Source organism: Diorhabda carinulata, chromosome 4, assembly GCF_026250575.1.
Source record: "Diorhabda carinulata isolate Delta chromosome 4, icDioCari1.1, whole genome shotgun sequence".
In the NCBI taxonomy this organism is placed as follows: domain Eukaryota; kingdom Metazoa; phylum Arthropoda; class Insecta; order Coleoptera; family Chrysomelidae; genus Diorhabda; species Diorhabda carinulata.
In genome coordinates this window covers 9632065-9650629 of record NC_079463.1, presented here as the reverse complement: position 1 = coordinate 9650629, position 18565 = coordinate 9632065, and the positions used below count along the sequence as shown (strand labels likewise).

The window sequence follows — 18565 nt, the reverse complement described above, 5'->3', positions numbered from 1 at the left end:
TTAAACTGATAGAATGTTTTTGAAATTTGATTTTATTAATTGTTTATAATGAACGAAAATTTTTTATAATATATAATTTATCATCATTTTTCACACCTTGCGGTTGTCGTACCTGGAAACTGTTGTTGGTAGACGCGGCTAATTCTACTGTGGCAGCAAAATCATTTTTTGGTTTTATTCAGAAGATTTTTTTGCTATTTTCAAGTTCCAACAAACGCTGGAAAATAATCAAAGACAAATTCAAGATATGACTATGAAGCCTTTATCGGACACAAGGTGGGAAAGCAGAATTCAGGCCGTGAAGGCTGTATTATTGCAATTTGATGATGTTGAATGCATAGAAAACTTTAAATGCCAAACGGAACAATCGGACACATTCAGTGATTGCGATTACGTTTTAAACGAAATGTTTAGTTTGGAATTTATCATATCATTACATATATAGTATGAGTTATTAGCGCGTGTCAATACCATAAGCAAATTATGGCAATCTGTACAAATCCATTTAAGCATTACTCTTGAACATTTGGGTACATTTTGTAACTGGATCAAAGCATACCGACAAACTGGATTCAAAAAATGCAGTTCGTCAGTTTGTTGAGAAAAGCAGTAGAGTAGCTAAAAAGAAAAGTATGTTTGATAATGAAGGCAGTGATCAATCTATAGAGACTGTTAAAAGCCGGTATGATCAGAGATTTTAACACCATGATTAATTATGTGATAAGTAACATAAAATCGAAATTTATGTCTTTAAATTAACATTTTGAAAATTCCAAAAGAGGAGATACTGCAAACCTGTCAGGATTTACACACAGTCCTGCAAGTAGGTGAGAGCAGTGACTTCCAACCTTATTCGTTGTATGAAGAGTTACAAAATATGATCCCAAATTCACCCAACACCATTAAAGACGTGAAACATCTGCTCCAATATATCATAGAGAACGATTTGAAAGAAATTTACCCAAATATTAACATTGTCATTAGAATTTTGTTAACAATAACCTTTAAGTACTACTTCCGCTGAAGGGAGCTATTCAAAATTAATACTGATTAAAAATCATCTATGAAATACTAAGGGTCAAGAAAGACTTTCAGCTTTGGCAGTTTTATCTAGTGAAGCAGATATAGCATCTAAGATAAATTACGAACCAATCATTAAGGAGTTGAGTAAAATCAAAAGTTTCTTTAATTATTTCTTTTTTTTTTATTTTTGTTTAATATTCCAAAGAAGTATAAGTAAAAATTTCTTAATGAATAAAAAACTGTTTAATTTCAAGTGATTGTTTATTTTATATTCCCTCCTTCTTGCACCATCAGATGGTCCCGCGATGTGTACCTTGTCTACATAAGTTAAGGTCTTGCGCCGCCACTGACTAGTATGTCAGATTTTCTACAAATGAATATCACTTATAATCGAAAGCGTTGTAGACAATGGAAGTATGCTTTATTTAAGGTTAATAAAGTATTCTTTATTAAAGAAACGAAAATATTTCAAATTAAGAATCTTCATAGCTATCTAAACATCAAAAATAATTATTCATATTTTTAGTATTAAATATGCGAGTAAATGCCACATATAGTTGTCCAATAAATATCCAACATCGGGGTCATACTGGAATGCTAGTCGAAGAAATAAATCTGATGTAAATGCTCGAAGAACTTGTTGACGTTGTTGGTCAATTTCTTTACGTCTGTTGACTATGAATCTGCGCGTTTACCTTCGTTCTAATTGTCTAAGTTGATTTCGTTCACCTCGTGCCCCTTGCGATTATTATTCACATAAATGTGCCGTGCTCACACGTACATCAGCATTGTTTTGTTGGATTTGTTCGCCCGATCTTCGTGAGGTTTGTTCTTGGTAGCTGCACTGGAACTGGACCAGTGTAGGCCAGTTCATGAGTGTATAGAATTAGTTCGATCGGATACAAAGAACGATTTAGTGCAGAGTAGGTTAGAGAGCATTTGTTGATTGTTGTATTTGAGGTTATTTGATGTGATTTAGCCATTGTAGTATTAACTATATTACTTTTTGATATTTTACATTCGTCCGATGACGAAGATGTAGTGCCACCGTTTCCAGATTACACTGATTGCACTCCACTTGCTGAACTGACTCTAGACCCAGTGCGAGCAGTACATTGAACTAGTTCTCTTGTACTGCTACTAAGAACAGCGACACTAGTGCTGCTTATGCTACAAAGAAAGCTTTAGTCTACACTTCCTTAACTAGTTCTGCCAGTGCAAATACCAAGAACAAACTAGTGATCTCTAGATTTGATTGTTCGACGGCTCAAATTGATCCCTTTGCGTCTTGCTTGCATTGCTCACTGTATATATAACCTATACACAAATCAAGTTAAAATACTTTTGGTGACAAACAGTGACTTAATTGCTCATTATTTGACTTACCTTTCACAATAGTCAAACACGTATATTTATCAAATACGTACACGTTTTTGTTTTGATTTAAAACTATTTGCAAAAAATGTTAAATACAATATGTACATGTACGATAATGGCCGTTGTTGGCGGTAGCTTATTAATAAATTGTGAATAAATAATTATTGCACTTGAAATTAATGATAAATTTACGTATAATAGTATAATATATAATGATACGTATAATAGTCTCATACTAGTTCGTGAAGAAAATTACCATTAAACTTCTGCATTTTGATCGAATTTCCACTAGTAGATAAAATATTGTATGCAGTTCTTGTGTAAAGGCCTTTTTTCGACTCGTATTGATTAAATGGTCCTTTAATTCAAAGCTATCGAAGCTCCCTGTTATTAAATCACCATTTACGTCTCTCAGGAAAAACAATCACTGCCTGATTTACGCAGCAGAACGATCATTGGACATACGACGATCATAGAGTATACGAGGACAATAATTCTACATTCCGTCGAGAACAATACGCCATATGGTGGGACCCAGATTAAAATTGGGGTTGATTTTAACTGCGACCGATAATAAATGAAGAGATGTTTCAATACTACACGGTACATTTTTAAATTTCATTCTTACATCAGGAAAAAACGTTCATTAGACCAATGATTATTTACGTAGAATTTTTTTTCAAAAAAAAGCTGAGAAGAAGAGAAAATGCTGAAATCCGATTATTACCAATTCCAATGCGATATTTTATATATAATAATGAAGTATACAACGTGTTTAAAATTAGTAATATAAAGTTATACTTATTATTTGTCTGCCCTGTATATATTACATTTTGTACAGTTATTTTGGAAAAATTCATCTTTATTAGTTACACATGCTTCTGAGGTTAACGACTATCAGCTGTTTAGCCTGAAGCCTCTACTGTTTCGAATACGATATCTCGTGTCTGTAGACAAACCAGTGTAGCTGGTGCCTTCGGTTTTATAGGGGCTATTTTTTTGTTTCGCCGTAAAAATGATCGACGTAAAAATACAGCAACGAATTGTTGTTAAATTTCATATGAATCTTAGAAAAACTGCAACTAAAACTTATAATTTCTTAAATCAATGAAAGTTTGTAGTGTTTTTGAATGGTTTTCAAGATGGCCGAGAAGATTTTGAAGATTAATCTCTTTCTGGTAGTCGAAAATAATCGAACAAATCAGTAATCTTGTTCGATCTGACCACTTTTATCACTTTAAGAAATATTAAGTCTATTGTGTTAAATCTTCCTTAATATCTAGACTCTCCTCGTAAAATGAAGTCGTGCTTGTAGAACAATTATGTTCTTGACTATTCACCATTTGTGACATTCTTCTCATATTTTTTATTACGTTTAAAACCTCCGATCTAAAATCTAACTTTTGATCTGCATTGAATTGTTTTACCATCGGTAGTATGGAATTGAAAAATGACGTGTCTTCATCGATTTCTTGGTGTTTTGGAATGTCCATTGGTACAGCTACGTATTCTACGCTTGAATCCTCTTTATCAATCTTCCTGATAACATTTTCTCTTTTGTGGAAATTCTGACGTTTGCTATTAATGGATTTATTAATTCGATTTTTTGGTAGTTCCTTGCTTTGATGATCATTCCGTACTTTTTCAAGAAGAAAATTCATTTGTTTTCCGTATAAATATTTACGGTGTACCTCCTTTCTACCAGTTCTTTGATTTCGCCTGATGGCTTTCATGAAGGCATCTTTAAGATTTTTCCATTTTCTGATAAACTGTCGAACTGAAACAAAAAATAATAATACAATTAAATTTATATAATAATAAAATAAGTTTACACTATTGGACATTAAACCACTAACACGCAAACGTTCAGTGAGAACAGAAGAAAATATTGCGGCTGTATCCGCCGGTGTTACTGATGACCGTGAAATGTCGATTCGCCGCCGTTCGCAGCAATTGGGCCTCTGTTACTCCATTACGTGGAAAATTTTGCGATTTGGTTGTAAAACCTGATAAGATGCGGCTGGTGCAAGAATTGAAGTAACACGATCTCCCACAACGCTTGCAAAAAATTGTGTTCAGCGAAAAAGATCATATTTGGTTGAATGGATACGCCAACAAGGAAAATTTCCGCATCTGGAGTGAATACCAGCCAGAAGAATTGCAATAGCTACCAATGCATTCCAAAAAGTTCACTGTTTGATGTGGCTTATTGTCCGGAACGTTACTGTAAATAGCGAGCGCTACCGTGTGATGATTGACGCCCAAAATGGAAGAATTGGACATGCCTGACATGTGGTTTCAGCAAGACGGTGCCACATGGTGAAATAATGGCAAAATTGAGAGCCGTATTCGGTGAACAGTTCATCTCACATTTGGGGCCCGTCAATTGGCCACCTAGATCGTGTGATTTAACGCCTTTGGACTATTTCTTATGAAGCTATGTTAAGGCTAATATCTACAGAGATAAACCAGCAACGATTGACGCACTGGAAGCCAATATTGAAGCATTTATTCGAGAAATACCGGCCGATATGTTGGAGAGTGTGCTAAAATTTGACTTTGCCCATGGGTTATCTAAAGTGGAGCCGCGGCCAACATTTGCATGAAATTATCTTAAAACATTAAATTATACTGATAGTTCTATCGATTCTAATAAAGATTTCATCAATTTTTTCAAATTTTTTGTGGTTTTTTTCAAAATCAAATCCTATACATATATAAAAAAATCCTATATAAAAAAATTATAGTTATAGGCATTCAAAGCTGCGAAATCAAAACTTATATTTAAATATATTTTCTAAATTATATATTCGAACATGTGTGTTTGACGGAATAAATAATTCTACACTACTATCTGAATGCTATTGAAAAAACTTGAAAGAAATTAACAAATTAAGTCCCTCACAATTTTTAATTGAATATCACGTAGTACCTTATTTGACAGTAGCCTACTAAATGAAAAATAATAATTAATCTCTTCCAAGTTTTTGAACGCTTTTCAGGCAGAATTATGCCCGACTGTAGAACTTTTTTTAGGGTTGATCGCAGCTAAAATGATAGTGTCCTACCAAAAAAAACGAAATATACGAACAGCTGCTTCAAAGCAAAATGCATTACATGCAGTGCATACCGTGGAAGTAGAGGATTATCCAGCAAGACTGGCCCACGCTCGTCAGTTTCTAGATAAACAAAAAAATAACTGTTTGCTGATTTCCCACCCAAGTTAAAAGATATTCCTCTAAACATTCGCAGAGATATGGATGGAGCCCCACCCCACTTCAAAAATTATGTAAAAAATCATCTTATTAACATTTTTCCTAATAGGTGGATTGGTCGAGGAGGTGCATTTGCATGGCCCCTACGTTCCCCTGAACTAAATACAATGGATTCATTTTTTAAGGATATCTTAAAAGCTTGGCTAACCAACTAATTGTTTCTACATTTCAATATTTTCCTCATGTAAGTAACACGATGTTTGACAGTATGCGGTTCAATTAGAAATGTTTGATAGTGTTTTAATGTCTTCTGTAACTATTTTCAATCAATAATTATAATTTATGATAATTTCCTTTAGAAAGTCTCTTTATGTCGAATGGTTTCTTTGGTATATAAGTACAACGATCTAAAAATCTACATATCTCTTAAATTATAAATTTTATCCGTTAAAGTTAAACAAAGAGCACCTTTTTGTTAAAAAATAGATTGAAAAATTCATTTTTACTACCTTGTATATTGTACAGGTTGTCTCTGTTATGTTATGAATTGTTAACTATTGGGCATGAGCCGCCTCTGTCTGTTCGAATGTATAAATTAGAAAATATAGTTAAAAATAAGTTCCGATTTCGCAATTTTGAAAGCTTATAACTCATATGTCATATGAAAAAGATTTTTTTTATTCCACAGCAATATTTTCACGTCATCTACCCACTCCCGAATTTTTTGCAGTCCTGGGAAACTCTGTATTGCAGTTTGAATAATACTAAATTTCTTGTCATAAAGAAATGTTAAAATTTGAAAATATGTCTTCACCCTGTATATACTTAATAAATTTAATAATTTAAACAAAAACTTGGAAGTTCTGATCGTATGCTAATTACTACACATTCAACAATCATCATAAATATATTTGTGAAGTTCGCCTTACTCAGAGCGTCCTTTTCAGCCTTAGAAAGTTCGTCAAATTCTTCTTTAAATACCCTACACACTTCCTCCCAAGCATTTCTCCTTTTGTTTCGGTCTTTATAATCTTCAGATTCAAAGTCCCATATTTCTGGATGATCTTTGATTGTTAATATCAAACATTCCACATCACTATTGCCAAAATCGCATTCCATTTTTAGATAGCGCGTTGTCGAACTAAAACGTATTCATTTCCACTAACAAGATGGCGGAATATATTTTTTGTCGATTCTTATAAGAACCACACCGGGAATTTTGAATTGTAGTTGAACAGCTGATGCGTCGTGAATAATACGTATACAGAACGGGTTTTACGTACTGGATTATTGGAGAAAACCCAAGACCATACCTACCGTTATCGTATCGCTGTGTTGTCCGCGCGTGATTATCGCGGTGATGGGTAAAGAGAGGGAGACATCGAGTTACTTCCTGCACGCTTATACGAGGCGTTTCATATACAGGGTGTTTCTATATACGACCGACAACGCTCTATCACAGAGATATCTCAATAAATGATTCGTTTTGATATAGGAATACGAACCCATACGCGGCCTAGTTGCTGAGATATAGGGTGTTCAAAAGTTTAAATCAAAATCAAAAATTTGCCATAAATCAAGAAAGCCTCTAAATTTTTTTTCAAATTTGGTGACCAATATGCTCCTTGATAAAGTAATATTTTGACATAAACAAATTTTGGAAAAATTTAACCAGTGGCGCGCTGTCAGGGTTAGTTGTCATTTTTATCCCCCTATTTATTACGCCACTGGAGCAAATTCTTTTTTTAATTTTTTTTCAAATTACCTGATTATTTTTAGTTGAAAAACTAATAACCTTTTATGGAGCTAAAATGAACGGTGTTGTAGAAATTTGTCTCTAAACAAAAAGTCTGCAAGCACGTAAGTAATTTATAAATTAATTAATTATTCATTTAATAAAGATTAAGTGGTTCAAAACAAATAAAAATTATTCATGATCTCAATTTCAAACAAAAATTTATTACAATAATAACAAAATTGACAATGAAAATAATAATAATAGTAGTACAAATTAAATTGAATTTCAAAATTCCATTGTGGCTGAACAGGGCCGGACTAAGGACCCATTTCGCAGACTTCTTCGTAACAATATATGTGCAAGGCCTCGCTAGTTTTTTCATAGTTTTTCTGTCTTTAAAGTCGTTTCGGTAACTCCTGAGAAACACCATTCTTGTAATTCTAATCGTTTTTTCTTCCAATCATCAACAGTGCGACGACCAACACCATAGTCATCAGCTATCTTCTGCAATGTTTCCCCTTTATCCAATCGTTTTAATGCGTTAAGATTATCTTGCATTGATAAAACAACTTTCTTTCTGTTTTTATTATCCATGATCACACTTTTCAACAAGACCAAAATAAAACACTTACCAAACTGTAATAAAAAACTGAATATGAACAAATAACCTCACTGCACACTGAACACTCACGTCAAGAAACAGTTTTTTACTAAGCGAGATCGTACGAGCTACTGACAGTTACAGAAATTGGCGCCGGGCGGCTCGTGGTAGTCAAACGCCGACAGAGCACATACAGTCACTTACGCCCGCAGACACGTACACTCAATGACGGCGGCAAGTTATCGGCATACTATTTTCAAAGATTTTTGTTGTATTAATTAATTTAAAAAGTATCGTAAGTGCGGCGGATACCACGGAATGGCGGATAATCGAAACTCTACTGTAAAAGGTAAATAAAAATTAATATCAATTTACATATATTTTATTTGTCAATTCCAATAAGGAAATAAATTTGTAAATTCGATAGGCTCTGCGCCTAATTTAACAAATTTCAAAGAAACACGAATATTAAACTGCCTTTCCTTTTCTTTAACATAGTTTTCGGCAGTCTCCACAGCTAGTGCGTTTAATTCTTCAGAAGGTGTAAGACCACTTGAGATTAACCAAATATCACTATTATTGTCTAACAAAAATAGACCTAAAAAGTTAATGAACGCAAACTTTAAACGAAAGAATGACTTTATAGAGGTACTGTGATTATACAGGATGATCCAAATGAGAGGAATAAATTAGCTACTCAAGTTTTTGGTTGATGGTTGCTATAATTAAATAACTCAATTGACAATTTTTGTTTTTAAAAACCATTTATTAGCAAACTCAGAATTTAATAATAAATTAAAGTTACAAATTGGTTTCAATATTCTGTCTGGGGTACTCGACGAATATCAAATACAGTATTAGTTTTCAACTTCTTTAAATATTAATTCTTATCTTGGTAATTATCTAAAAATCATCCCCCACCCTCTATCGACTTGGTGTTGCGGGGGGTATTAGAGGGAGGTAATTACAATATATGGAAGGTGGAATTAGCCGTCGTTCATTGTTTTTAGGTTAGGTTAGGTTCTACTCATATTTAAATTTATATATCTTTCCTTGCTCTTTTAACAACCCCCCCCGCCACACCTTGTGATCTTTTTTTACCCTATTTTACCATAAAAAAATATTTATTGAATTTTCTATTTCCCCATATGCATTTTTATATGATAAAATAATAAATACTGTTCATAATTCCCATGGGCGTAGCCAGGATTTTTAAAATGGGGACAAATTATGGTCATGGTCCATGGTCGTTCAAAATGTAAAATTTTAAGGTAAAAAGAAAAGGCAAATGAAAACAAAACTTTGAGATTTTAATTATACTTAAATTAAAGTAATAACATTTTTCTTGGGTTTAAACTAAATTTATCCAAAACTTTCTTCACTATGCAGTCCTAATTTTCCTTCAAAAATTTTCGATGTACACTCATCAAACCTAATCCAGTGAGTACATCATCACTCTTTGCACTCCTGAGCCAGGTTTTCACCCTTCGTAGGGTACTGAACGATATCTTTCCACAGTAGCAAAGACATCAACAACATCATCATCAACAACTCATAAAATGCATTATTTTTGAAATATTTTGAAGCCATTATGAGCATGCAAGTTAAAGCAAAAGCAGTTGTATTTTCTTCAGAGAATCTAGCATACAAAGACGAAGTTAAAGAATCAAGATAGGGAATGATTATTGACCACTTCCAGTATTCAATTGCAGATTCAGATGGTGGATTACTTCTGTGTACTTGCTTTTGAGTGGCTCGTGGTACTGACAACTCAACCCCTACTTTCTCTGCGATATCAAGTGATTTTTTAAATAAATCATAAGAAACATTTTCGACATCTTATCGAATAATATCATTTATCAGAGCTTATCAATTGATTTTAAAATGTTCATAAAAGAAACCAAACCACCACATCAACAAACAAAATATATAAAACAGATAACAAAAATATTTGCAGAGCAGAAAAATATGTATATTTTTTGTTTATGAAAATTATTTAATTTATTTTTTCTTTCAGGGGAGGGCAGTTGCAATTATTTTTACTATTTATAATTTGTGAACACACGTAATTCCGAAAATGTCAAATTTTTAATCTTTAACCCTCTCTATTTTTTTAACAAGGAATGACCGAAGGCTGGAATAATTTTTTTTGTGTTCAGTACACTTTTCTTTATTACCCCCTACAACCCCAAGTCGATAGGGGGTGGGGGATGATTTTTACATAATTACCTAATAAATATTTGAAGATTATACATTAATGGGGTTAAACTCAACACGTTCTATAGCGGACGCTTTTTTTTCGAGGGCTTCTAATTTGTTCTGTGATCAAGCGACAACTTGTAACCTTTCTTAGAAGAAAAATGATTGAATTCGTTCATGAAGATAAGAAAAATGAAATGGAACAGCATGAATGTAAATGACAATTTTTATATACATATGGTGAATGATGAATACACCTCGTAGTAATTCTTTTAAATGGAACTAGACTAAGTTTCTCCATCTTTACCATTTAATGTAACACTGGAAAGTTCAGAAAAATCACCAAAATAGCATCTATTTTGAGAATATATCTGTCATTAACTAACAAAACACGTTCAACATGTTCTCGATCATTACTGTTACCGATACGTATCAGCAGCGCTATGCGTTACATCCGCTGAATGATCTATAAATCTGACATAAATATGAAATACAAACAATTTTCATTTTCAATGGCGAGCGTATTTATAACGTGTTGTCATAAGAGTGCTATTTGAGTTAATTATAGATAATTGAAATATTTATCTTGGTCAAATATCGTGAAAATTTTCTTTGACTTTAGACGTGGTTTAAACCAATAGCAGTGCGTACTGCGCATGCGTGTCTCTGATTCAACGGGCAACGGTAAAGTGCGTATGTAACCTGTATGTCTGTAAATAATGTGATAAATGTGTTATTTACAAATGGACATTATAATTCAAAACTAAATTATACGAATAAATCATGGAGATTCACGAATGCAATAATTTTTGTCTTCAAAGGCTACAACTTAAACTTTGATCACAGGACACAGTTGATTAAACAACCTTCTGGTCTTATTCTGTCTCAGTTTTTCTCACGTTTCATGTCCGATACCGTTACCTAGCACAAATTAAAAGAGCTCCGAAATATAGGGTCCAGAAAGTGTTGAGTTTATTACGTATGTGTCACCGAACGATTCCGCTATGGTTGTAAAACGGTTTCGTCCTCTTAATGCGACCATTAGTTCCACTCGCATACATTCAAGAACTTTTAGCTGTCAAAAAGGTTTGTTCGCGTTTAATACCCCATAATTTGACACGTAGAATGGTCAATTCTGAATGGTACACAAGCATTTGTTTGCCAGAAGAAAAATCAGGGAAACCAATGGCAGAAGATGAATCATTCTCCACCACGACAATGCGAGCTCTCACACATCAGTTCAAGCAAAAATTTTTTTTGAACAGAAACATCGAATTGATGGGACATTCACCATACAGTCCTTGATTTCTTCTTATGATCAAAAATGCTTTGACAATCGGTTTAAACGCTTTCAAAAGTGTATTGATCTTAATGAAGAATATTTTGAAAAACAATAAAGACATATCTAATTATAAATATTTGTAGCAACCCTCGTAAGGTCACCAACAGAATGTTTTGGTTATAATCTTTATTGATTATGCAGAAAAAGTGATAACGATGGCTCAACACTTTGATGCTGCGCCTAAGAAAAGTTTTGTTCCATTACAACAATGTGCCTGCTCAATCGTCTGCTATTGTTGTAGAAAAATTTATAACTACGTTAACGATTTTCTCGTTTCAATACTTTTTCTTGTCCAATTACAGCTGTGGAATATTTTTTTTATATACCCACCCCTTTTTTATCAATGCAATGAGTGGTTGCATGTATTGAGTCCTCACCTCTAACCCAACCTATACACCAAACCCCATCCACTTTCGTTACTGGCATGATATGGAAGTCTAACAGAAAAAAAAGAGATCCAGCAAGAGGATGATTCAATAAAACCTCCCCTCAACTTTATTGCATTGCTGCTGACAAAATAAATATTACAATGATGATCACTAACATCCATCACAGTTAGACACCACAAGAAGAAGAAATAGAAGTTTTTCAAATTTTTCAAAAAGACATATTTTGCAGGTTTTAATTCATTTTGTTTTTAATGAATAAAATTGATGATTAATGACACTCACCTGGTTGAATATCTGTCATAAATAAATGTGACTGTAAAAATGGGAAAGGTGCTACATGATTTTTACTACCAAGAGAATATTCTACTTCCGTGGCTAAGAATTTCCCTGTTATAGAATTAAGAAAAAATAATCTGGGAGAATAATTACAGTTTTTTTCATAATGCCAGTATGTACTGATATCTCCTATGAATATATCATCTTCTTCGTGTTCCCTGATTTGTAAGCATTCGAAACTTTTCCAATGATTTACATATTCTTTTAACGTTTCCAATACATTTGATTCTTTCAATGTAATCTCTTGCTCTTTCATTATTCTCAAGCCTTTCCAAATAAATATTGTGCGTTTTTGAGGATCTATTATAATAAAAATGGCTCTGCTCCTTAAATTTTTTTTTATAAAAGGTAATTCATACAAATGTATTTCTTCTTTCAGTTCACCACGAACAATAAACATATGTTCAACATTGGGATTAAAATCAGAATATTTTCCATCAAATACCACAATAGGCTTTGGGAAAATTTGAAAAAAAATCGCTGGTTCACTCCATTGAATTATACGATGAACAATAGATTTATCATTATCAAAATTTGGGGGTAAAGGAGAACCACCTAAAATTCAAATAGGTATATGTATTTGTTATAAACATGAATATAACATTTACTTTTAACTGCTTTTGAACCCTTCCAAAAGAAAAATATTGTTGATTCTTTAAACTCGTCCTTTTCATCTTTATGTTCAAACGTCCATCGTATAAGATTTGTTTCTGCATTGTGAAAAACTGCATTGTCAATTGCTAAAAATTCATTTTCAATAATTCTCCATACAACAAACTCGGATTTATTAATTGTAAATTGATTATCTGTATTTGGAGGATTTTTCAAAAATCCTCGTCCGACATTTATGTAATCTATAACAAAGGATGCATCTTTCCTTCTGCTTTTCTGTAATTCTATAACATCACAAGGTTTCATATTTAGATTATAGTAATATCAAATCAATTTCATATAGCAAACAAATACATACGATATTGTAAAATAATTAAATGAATTACGAAATAAATTTAACCATACATCATTATTATTATTTGTATTACAAAACATCAAAGATTATATCATATGTCGAATATAAAATGTTTGGATTATATACACGCAAAACATAACCCAGTATATAATCTTTGATCAATAGGGTGCATTCCACTAAGCACTCACGACAACTACGATCTTTTCCGTTCCACATGTCCAGAACGTTATAATTTTAAATCCAAGTGGAATGGATTCTGAGGCGTTTTGAGCGCTGAAATAAATATTAAGAAATGGCAAAACAGAAAAAAACCGGAAACTTTAAGAGGTTATGTTAAAATTTGTAAGTTATTGAATTTTTTAGTGGAGTGCTTAATTGATTTACATTAAACTAAAATCAGAATATATTCTGCGGCGTTAGTAAAATATTTGATGATTCGTCACAAGAATGCTTCAAAAGTACTTACCATATATGTAATACCATTGTATAAAGAATATTCTGTGACCTATCAGCTAATTGCGGATCCTACCCAGAACAAGTGTTTGATCAGTTTTAGAACTTTGCCTACAATTTTTGGTGAAAATTTCAAATGTACATCATCCACAAAAATCTTTGATTTCTATTACTTTCTTCGAACTTCAATTTTTCTATGATATTTATAAAGTATATATATTATATTGTTCAATATTTGTTATTGAATGAATTACCCCTATTTTACACCAGTTTAATACCGATTAGATATTTTTATGTTGAAATGCCAAAAAGTATAAAAACCGCGAACCTTAGTAACCTACCAATTAACGCTGCTTATGAGAACTCATCATAGACAAACAAAGTAACCCCACTGTTATTAAGAACGGATTGTACCCAATATTATGTGGCTGTTGGTCTAAAATATTAAATTTGATGATTTTCAGAAAAGAAGATGAAAGGCATGGTCTTAGTGGATTCAAGTTAAAAATTGAATTTAAACATAAAATTATTCAACTGCAAAGTACTAAAAACTTATAAGTTAATTAATCAGTTATTATTTGTTCTAAAAGCTTAAATTTTAAAATGGAGGATAAACGATTTTCTCATATTAAAACTGATCCAAAATTTCGTCGAATTCCTAAGAAAGAGAGAAAAGTGAAAATAGATAAAAGATTTGAATCTATGTTTAAGGATAAAAAATTTAAAGTGAAATATACCATTGACAAGAGAGGCAGACCAGTTAATCACACATCAAATGAGGATTTAAAACGTTATTATGAATTGAGTTCTGAATCCGAAAGTACAGACATTGAATCAGATATTGAGGAAACCGACTTAAAAGAAGCTGGTAAATACGTTAAACCTTTAAAAGATGGGGATCAAGAAGATTTAGATTCAAAACATGTGTCTGATAAAATGCTTACAGATAGTGTAAAAAAGAAACTTCAAGATCTAAGTGTAGATTATGCTAGAGGAGAGTCAAACTTATTCTCAGAAAGCTCTTCTGATGATGAAGATTCAGAGGAGGAATTATCAGAAAGTGAAAATATAGACCACAAATGGGGTGAATTAGATGCAGAAGCAGAATGTACTGAAGAACCAACTACTAGATTAGCAGCTTGTAATATGGATTGGGATAGAATTAGAGCTGTAGATTTGTTAGTACTTTTCAATTCCTTCTTACCTCCAGGAGGAGCAGTCAAGTCTGTTGCCATTTACCCTTCAGAGTTTGGGAAAACTAGAATGAAAGAAGAGGAAGTTAAAGGTCCTATAGAATTAGTAGAATCAAAATCCATAGACAAAGAAAATAACGATGAAGATGATGAGGAAGGTGCAAACTACCATATGGAGAAGCTTAGACAGTACCAACTTAATAGGCTAAAATATTATTATGCTATCATCTCATTTGATAGTATTAACTCTGCTAATAAAATTTATACAGAATGTGATGGAATGGAATATGAATCAAGTGCTATTAAACTGGATTTAAGGTTTGTACCAGAGGACATGGATTTTGATGATGAACCAAAAGAATTTTGTGATAGATTACCAGAATCTAATAAATATCAACCAAGGCAAGTATTTGATGTTGAACTACTATATTTTAAATGTATAAATACTGATACTGATAAATATTACTATGAAAAGAAAGTAATAAATTAATTAGATGGGGGACAAGGGGCTTGTAGAGAGGCAATTTGAAGCTTGTTTCAAGTTCCAATCTTCACAATTTTTCTCAACCACCAGCCATTTCTGCACCTAGTGATACACCTAACAACTGTGTTATGTAGCTGCAGCTGCTGATGACGTCTTGGTTTATTGATGTTTCAGTCATTCCTGTGTACCTGTACATGTTGTCCAGGAGTCTCACCCTGCTGCTACATCAGCAAGGTGGGGGTTTTCACAAACAACAATTTCCCTTGGTTGTATGGTGCCGGAGTCGTGTCACACCCCCTCATTGTGTGAAGAAACATGGTTTTATCTTCCAGAGCGTGGGTAGGAGAGTAGGTGGTTGGAGGAATGCTCTTGCGTCCTGTCTTAAGAAAGAATACGGTTTCTCGTTTGCAAATACACGCGAGGATGACCAAGTGGTTGATGTCATCTCGAACTACCACCACAGTCTCAGCATATTCAGCCAAAAACATGGTTACCTTCACAATGACACTGTCCGCAACTTTTGTGGCTCGTTTTCATGTCATTATCTGAGAGTGTAATTTGGCTATGATTATGGAAATCAATTTTCTTTTGTTGTTATAACAGTTTAGTATCACAGCAAGAGCGCGAAAAGCTTGAATCTCACCAGATATGGAAGTATGGCCATTTTTCAGGGCGCTTTAGCGGCAAAACAAATAGTCTCACAAAAAAAGTTAAGAAATTTTGTATACTATAGTGTTATCAATACAACTCTTTTGTTCTGAGATATAGATTGAAAATTAGTAAAGTGCCAGACTTTGGCTAAAAAATGCTCAAATTCATGTTCAGTGGCTGATCTGCAACATGTTTTGTTTATTTTTATTACCTGATTTAATGAAATAATTTTTATTCCCTTTCAACTGTATCTTTTTCTCATGTTTATAGTTTATTGAATATGTGAACAATAAATGTCTTTTTGCTGCTGTCAGATTGGTAAACTTCATTTTCTTTAAATCATTTTGATTTTTTCAGATTTTTCACGAATACAGCTCTTCAGCAAGCTAAAGTTGCTCTAACTTGGGACGAGACTGATCCAGGTAGAATAGAAGTTACTCAAAAATTGAATTCAGGTAAATTAGATGAACTATCACAGGAAGATTTACAACATTTTTTGGCTAGCAGTAGTGGAGAAGAAATCAGTGACTCAGAAGAAAACGAAGAGATTGAAGAAAAGGAGGAAGGAAACAAAGATGTAATAGAAAAATACAAAGCATTATTACAAGATATAGAAAATGCAGAAACTACTAAAAGCCAAAAAGATTTGGAAATGGAGATATCATGGGGTATTGATTTGAAAGAGAAAACTGAGAAATTGATTAAAGAAAAGCAAAGTGAGGAAAAAACACCATTCGAACAGTATCTAGACAAAAAGAAAGAAAAACGAAAAGAGAAAAAGAAGAAAAGGAAACAAGAGGAAAATAATGAATCAGATGTACCTTCAGACATTGATATTAATGATCCATACTTTGCCGAAGAATTCAATAATTCAGAATTCAAAAAAACAAAGAGCAAAAAGCAAAAAGAAAAATATGCATCTGATAATGATAATGAACAGAATCAAGGAGAATTGGAATTATTACTTCTAAATGAGGACAATCAGAATCATTTCTCGTTAAAAAACATTCAGAAAAATGATGATGACACTAAAAGAAAAAAGAAGCGAAAGAATAAAGATATTGAAGATGAAGAAAAAAGAGATAACTTTGAAATTAATGTTAACGATGAAAGATTTTCTGCATTATACACAAGTCATCATTTTAGTATAGATCCAACAGATCCTCATTTCAAGAAAACAAAGGGTATAGAGGCATTAGTAAATGAAAAATTAAAAAGAAGAAGTGAAATTCAAAACAGTGAAATTCCAAAACCCAAACAAAAAAAGAATGCGGAACTGAACTATTTAGTCAAATCTGTTAAAAGAAAAACTAATGAATATATGAATAAATAGAATAGGCAAAATGTTCACTTTTTTTTAAAAATTGTTCACATTTATTTTTTTCTGATATTAAATTCTTCGTTACCGGAATGTTTAATTTCTGCCCTATGATTTGTTTTGATAACAGATAAAAAAATATTTTGTCGTATTTTGTATTTGGTTGTATAAAATTCGTGTGGAAAGTCGCGTAGCAAAGTTGTTTGTAATAAAAGATTTACAAATTGACTCATAACCTCAAAATTTATGTGAGAAATTGGAATAATTTAGTTTTTGGTTTTTTATCTTTTACAAAAAACATTTTTTCTTTGCGAAATTTGGTGAATACTTACCTTTTTATGTCCCAAATATACTGTTATTGATTTGAAATATTTATTTTTTAATCTTATTTTGATTTAATATCGAAAAAAGATCCCAATTTTTAGAAGAAAATTCTTTTGTTGAAATATATATATATTTTAAAGCCGGTGAGTTATTTGTTCCTTGAAATCTCTACTTTTTGATGGTATAAAAATATTACCATCACGATAATAAAGTTTCTTAGAAATGGCAATAAATTTGTTTTAATAATTTTGTACAATTTTTAGTTGTTTATTAAAATTTTACATCTGATTACTTAGGTTTATGAATGTAACATGGAATCTCACGTTTTTTGTGTAATTAGATTGTAAAATTTTAATAAATAACGAAAAATTGAACATAATGTTTAAAAACATGCTGACATCTGGAATTGTTCTAATCCACGACAATGCCCGTCCACCTCAACGACTCCATCAACAATTTCAATGGGACATTTTCGAACACCCACCATACAGTCCCGACAGCACCGAATGATTTTCATCTTCTTCCTTGAACTGAAGTAGTGGCTCGCTTCTAAAATGACTTAGACAATTGTTTACCAGTAGAGGAGAAGAAGAAAAGAACATGGGAAACACATTTGTAATAGAAAAATTGTGTCTATCCTTAATGTGTTCATAGTAGCTGAGCACAGCAATTTCTTCTTCTTACATGTACCAGCAGCACTTTAAGTCATCTGTTTGATGGCGTCTAGAATCGTGTCCAATAAAAAGTTCAGACACCAATCGAATTCAGTACCAATTCAAGTGGAGCAGTTGTTTGGTAAGAAAGGTAGAAGGCGGCTTTAAGCAAGTCTCTTGCCAGGTGTCTCTATTCATTTCTTTAGATCTTGTTTTACAAGTGGACCGTTGTGAGACGTAATAACTACATGTATAATGGGTTGGTTTGGTAGTTGTCCTACCTCAATGTTTCAAATTATGCA

At 32.5% G+C, this 18565-nt stretch overlaps 3 protein-coding genes across 3 annotated transcripts; 1 reads left to right on the top strand and 2 right to left on the bottom strand.

Moving 5' to 3' along the window:
- Positions 1 to 1180: 1180 nt before the first annotated feature.
- Positions 1181 to 6863, bottom strand: LOC130892694 (uncharacterized). The gene is made up of 2 exons (XM_057798238.1): positions 6545 to 6863; positions 1181 to 4177 (listed from the first exon to the last, which is right to left on the bottom strand). The coding sequence occupies exons 1-2, from the start codon at positions 6732 to 6734 to the stop codon at positions 3654 to 3656; spliced, it is 714 nt and encodes a 237-aa protein (XP_057654221.1). The 5' UTR covers positions 6735 to 6863; the 3' UTR covers positions 1181 to 3653.
- A 1457-nt stretch (positions 6864 to 8320) lies between these two features.
- On the bottom strand, positions 8321 to 13565 carry LOC130892693 (supervillin-like). The gene is made up of 3 exons (XM_057798237.1): positions 12829 to 13565; positions 12167 to 12775; positions 8321 to 8552 (listed from the first exon to the last, which is right to left on the bottom strand). Exons 1-3 carry the CDS (start codon positions 13136 to 13138, stop codon positions 8344 to 8346), a joined length of 1128 nt encoding a protein of 375 aa, XP_057654220.1. The 5' UTR covers positions 13139 to 13565; the 3' UTR covers positions 8321 to 8343.
- A 539-nt stretch (positions 13566 to 14104) lies between these two features.
- Positions 14105 to 17312, top strand: LOC130892692 (ESF1 homolog). Its single transcript, XM_057798236.1, has 2 exons — positions 14105 to 15235; positions 16326 to 17312. The coding sequence occupies exons 1-2, from the start codon at positions 14244 to 14246 to the stop codon at positions 17299 to 17301; spliced, it is 1968 nt and encodes a 655-aa protein (XP_057654219.1). The 5' UTR covers positions 14105 to 14243; the 3' UTR covers positions 17302 to 17312.
- Positions 17313 to 18565: the final 1253 nt, after the last annotated feature.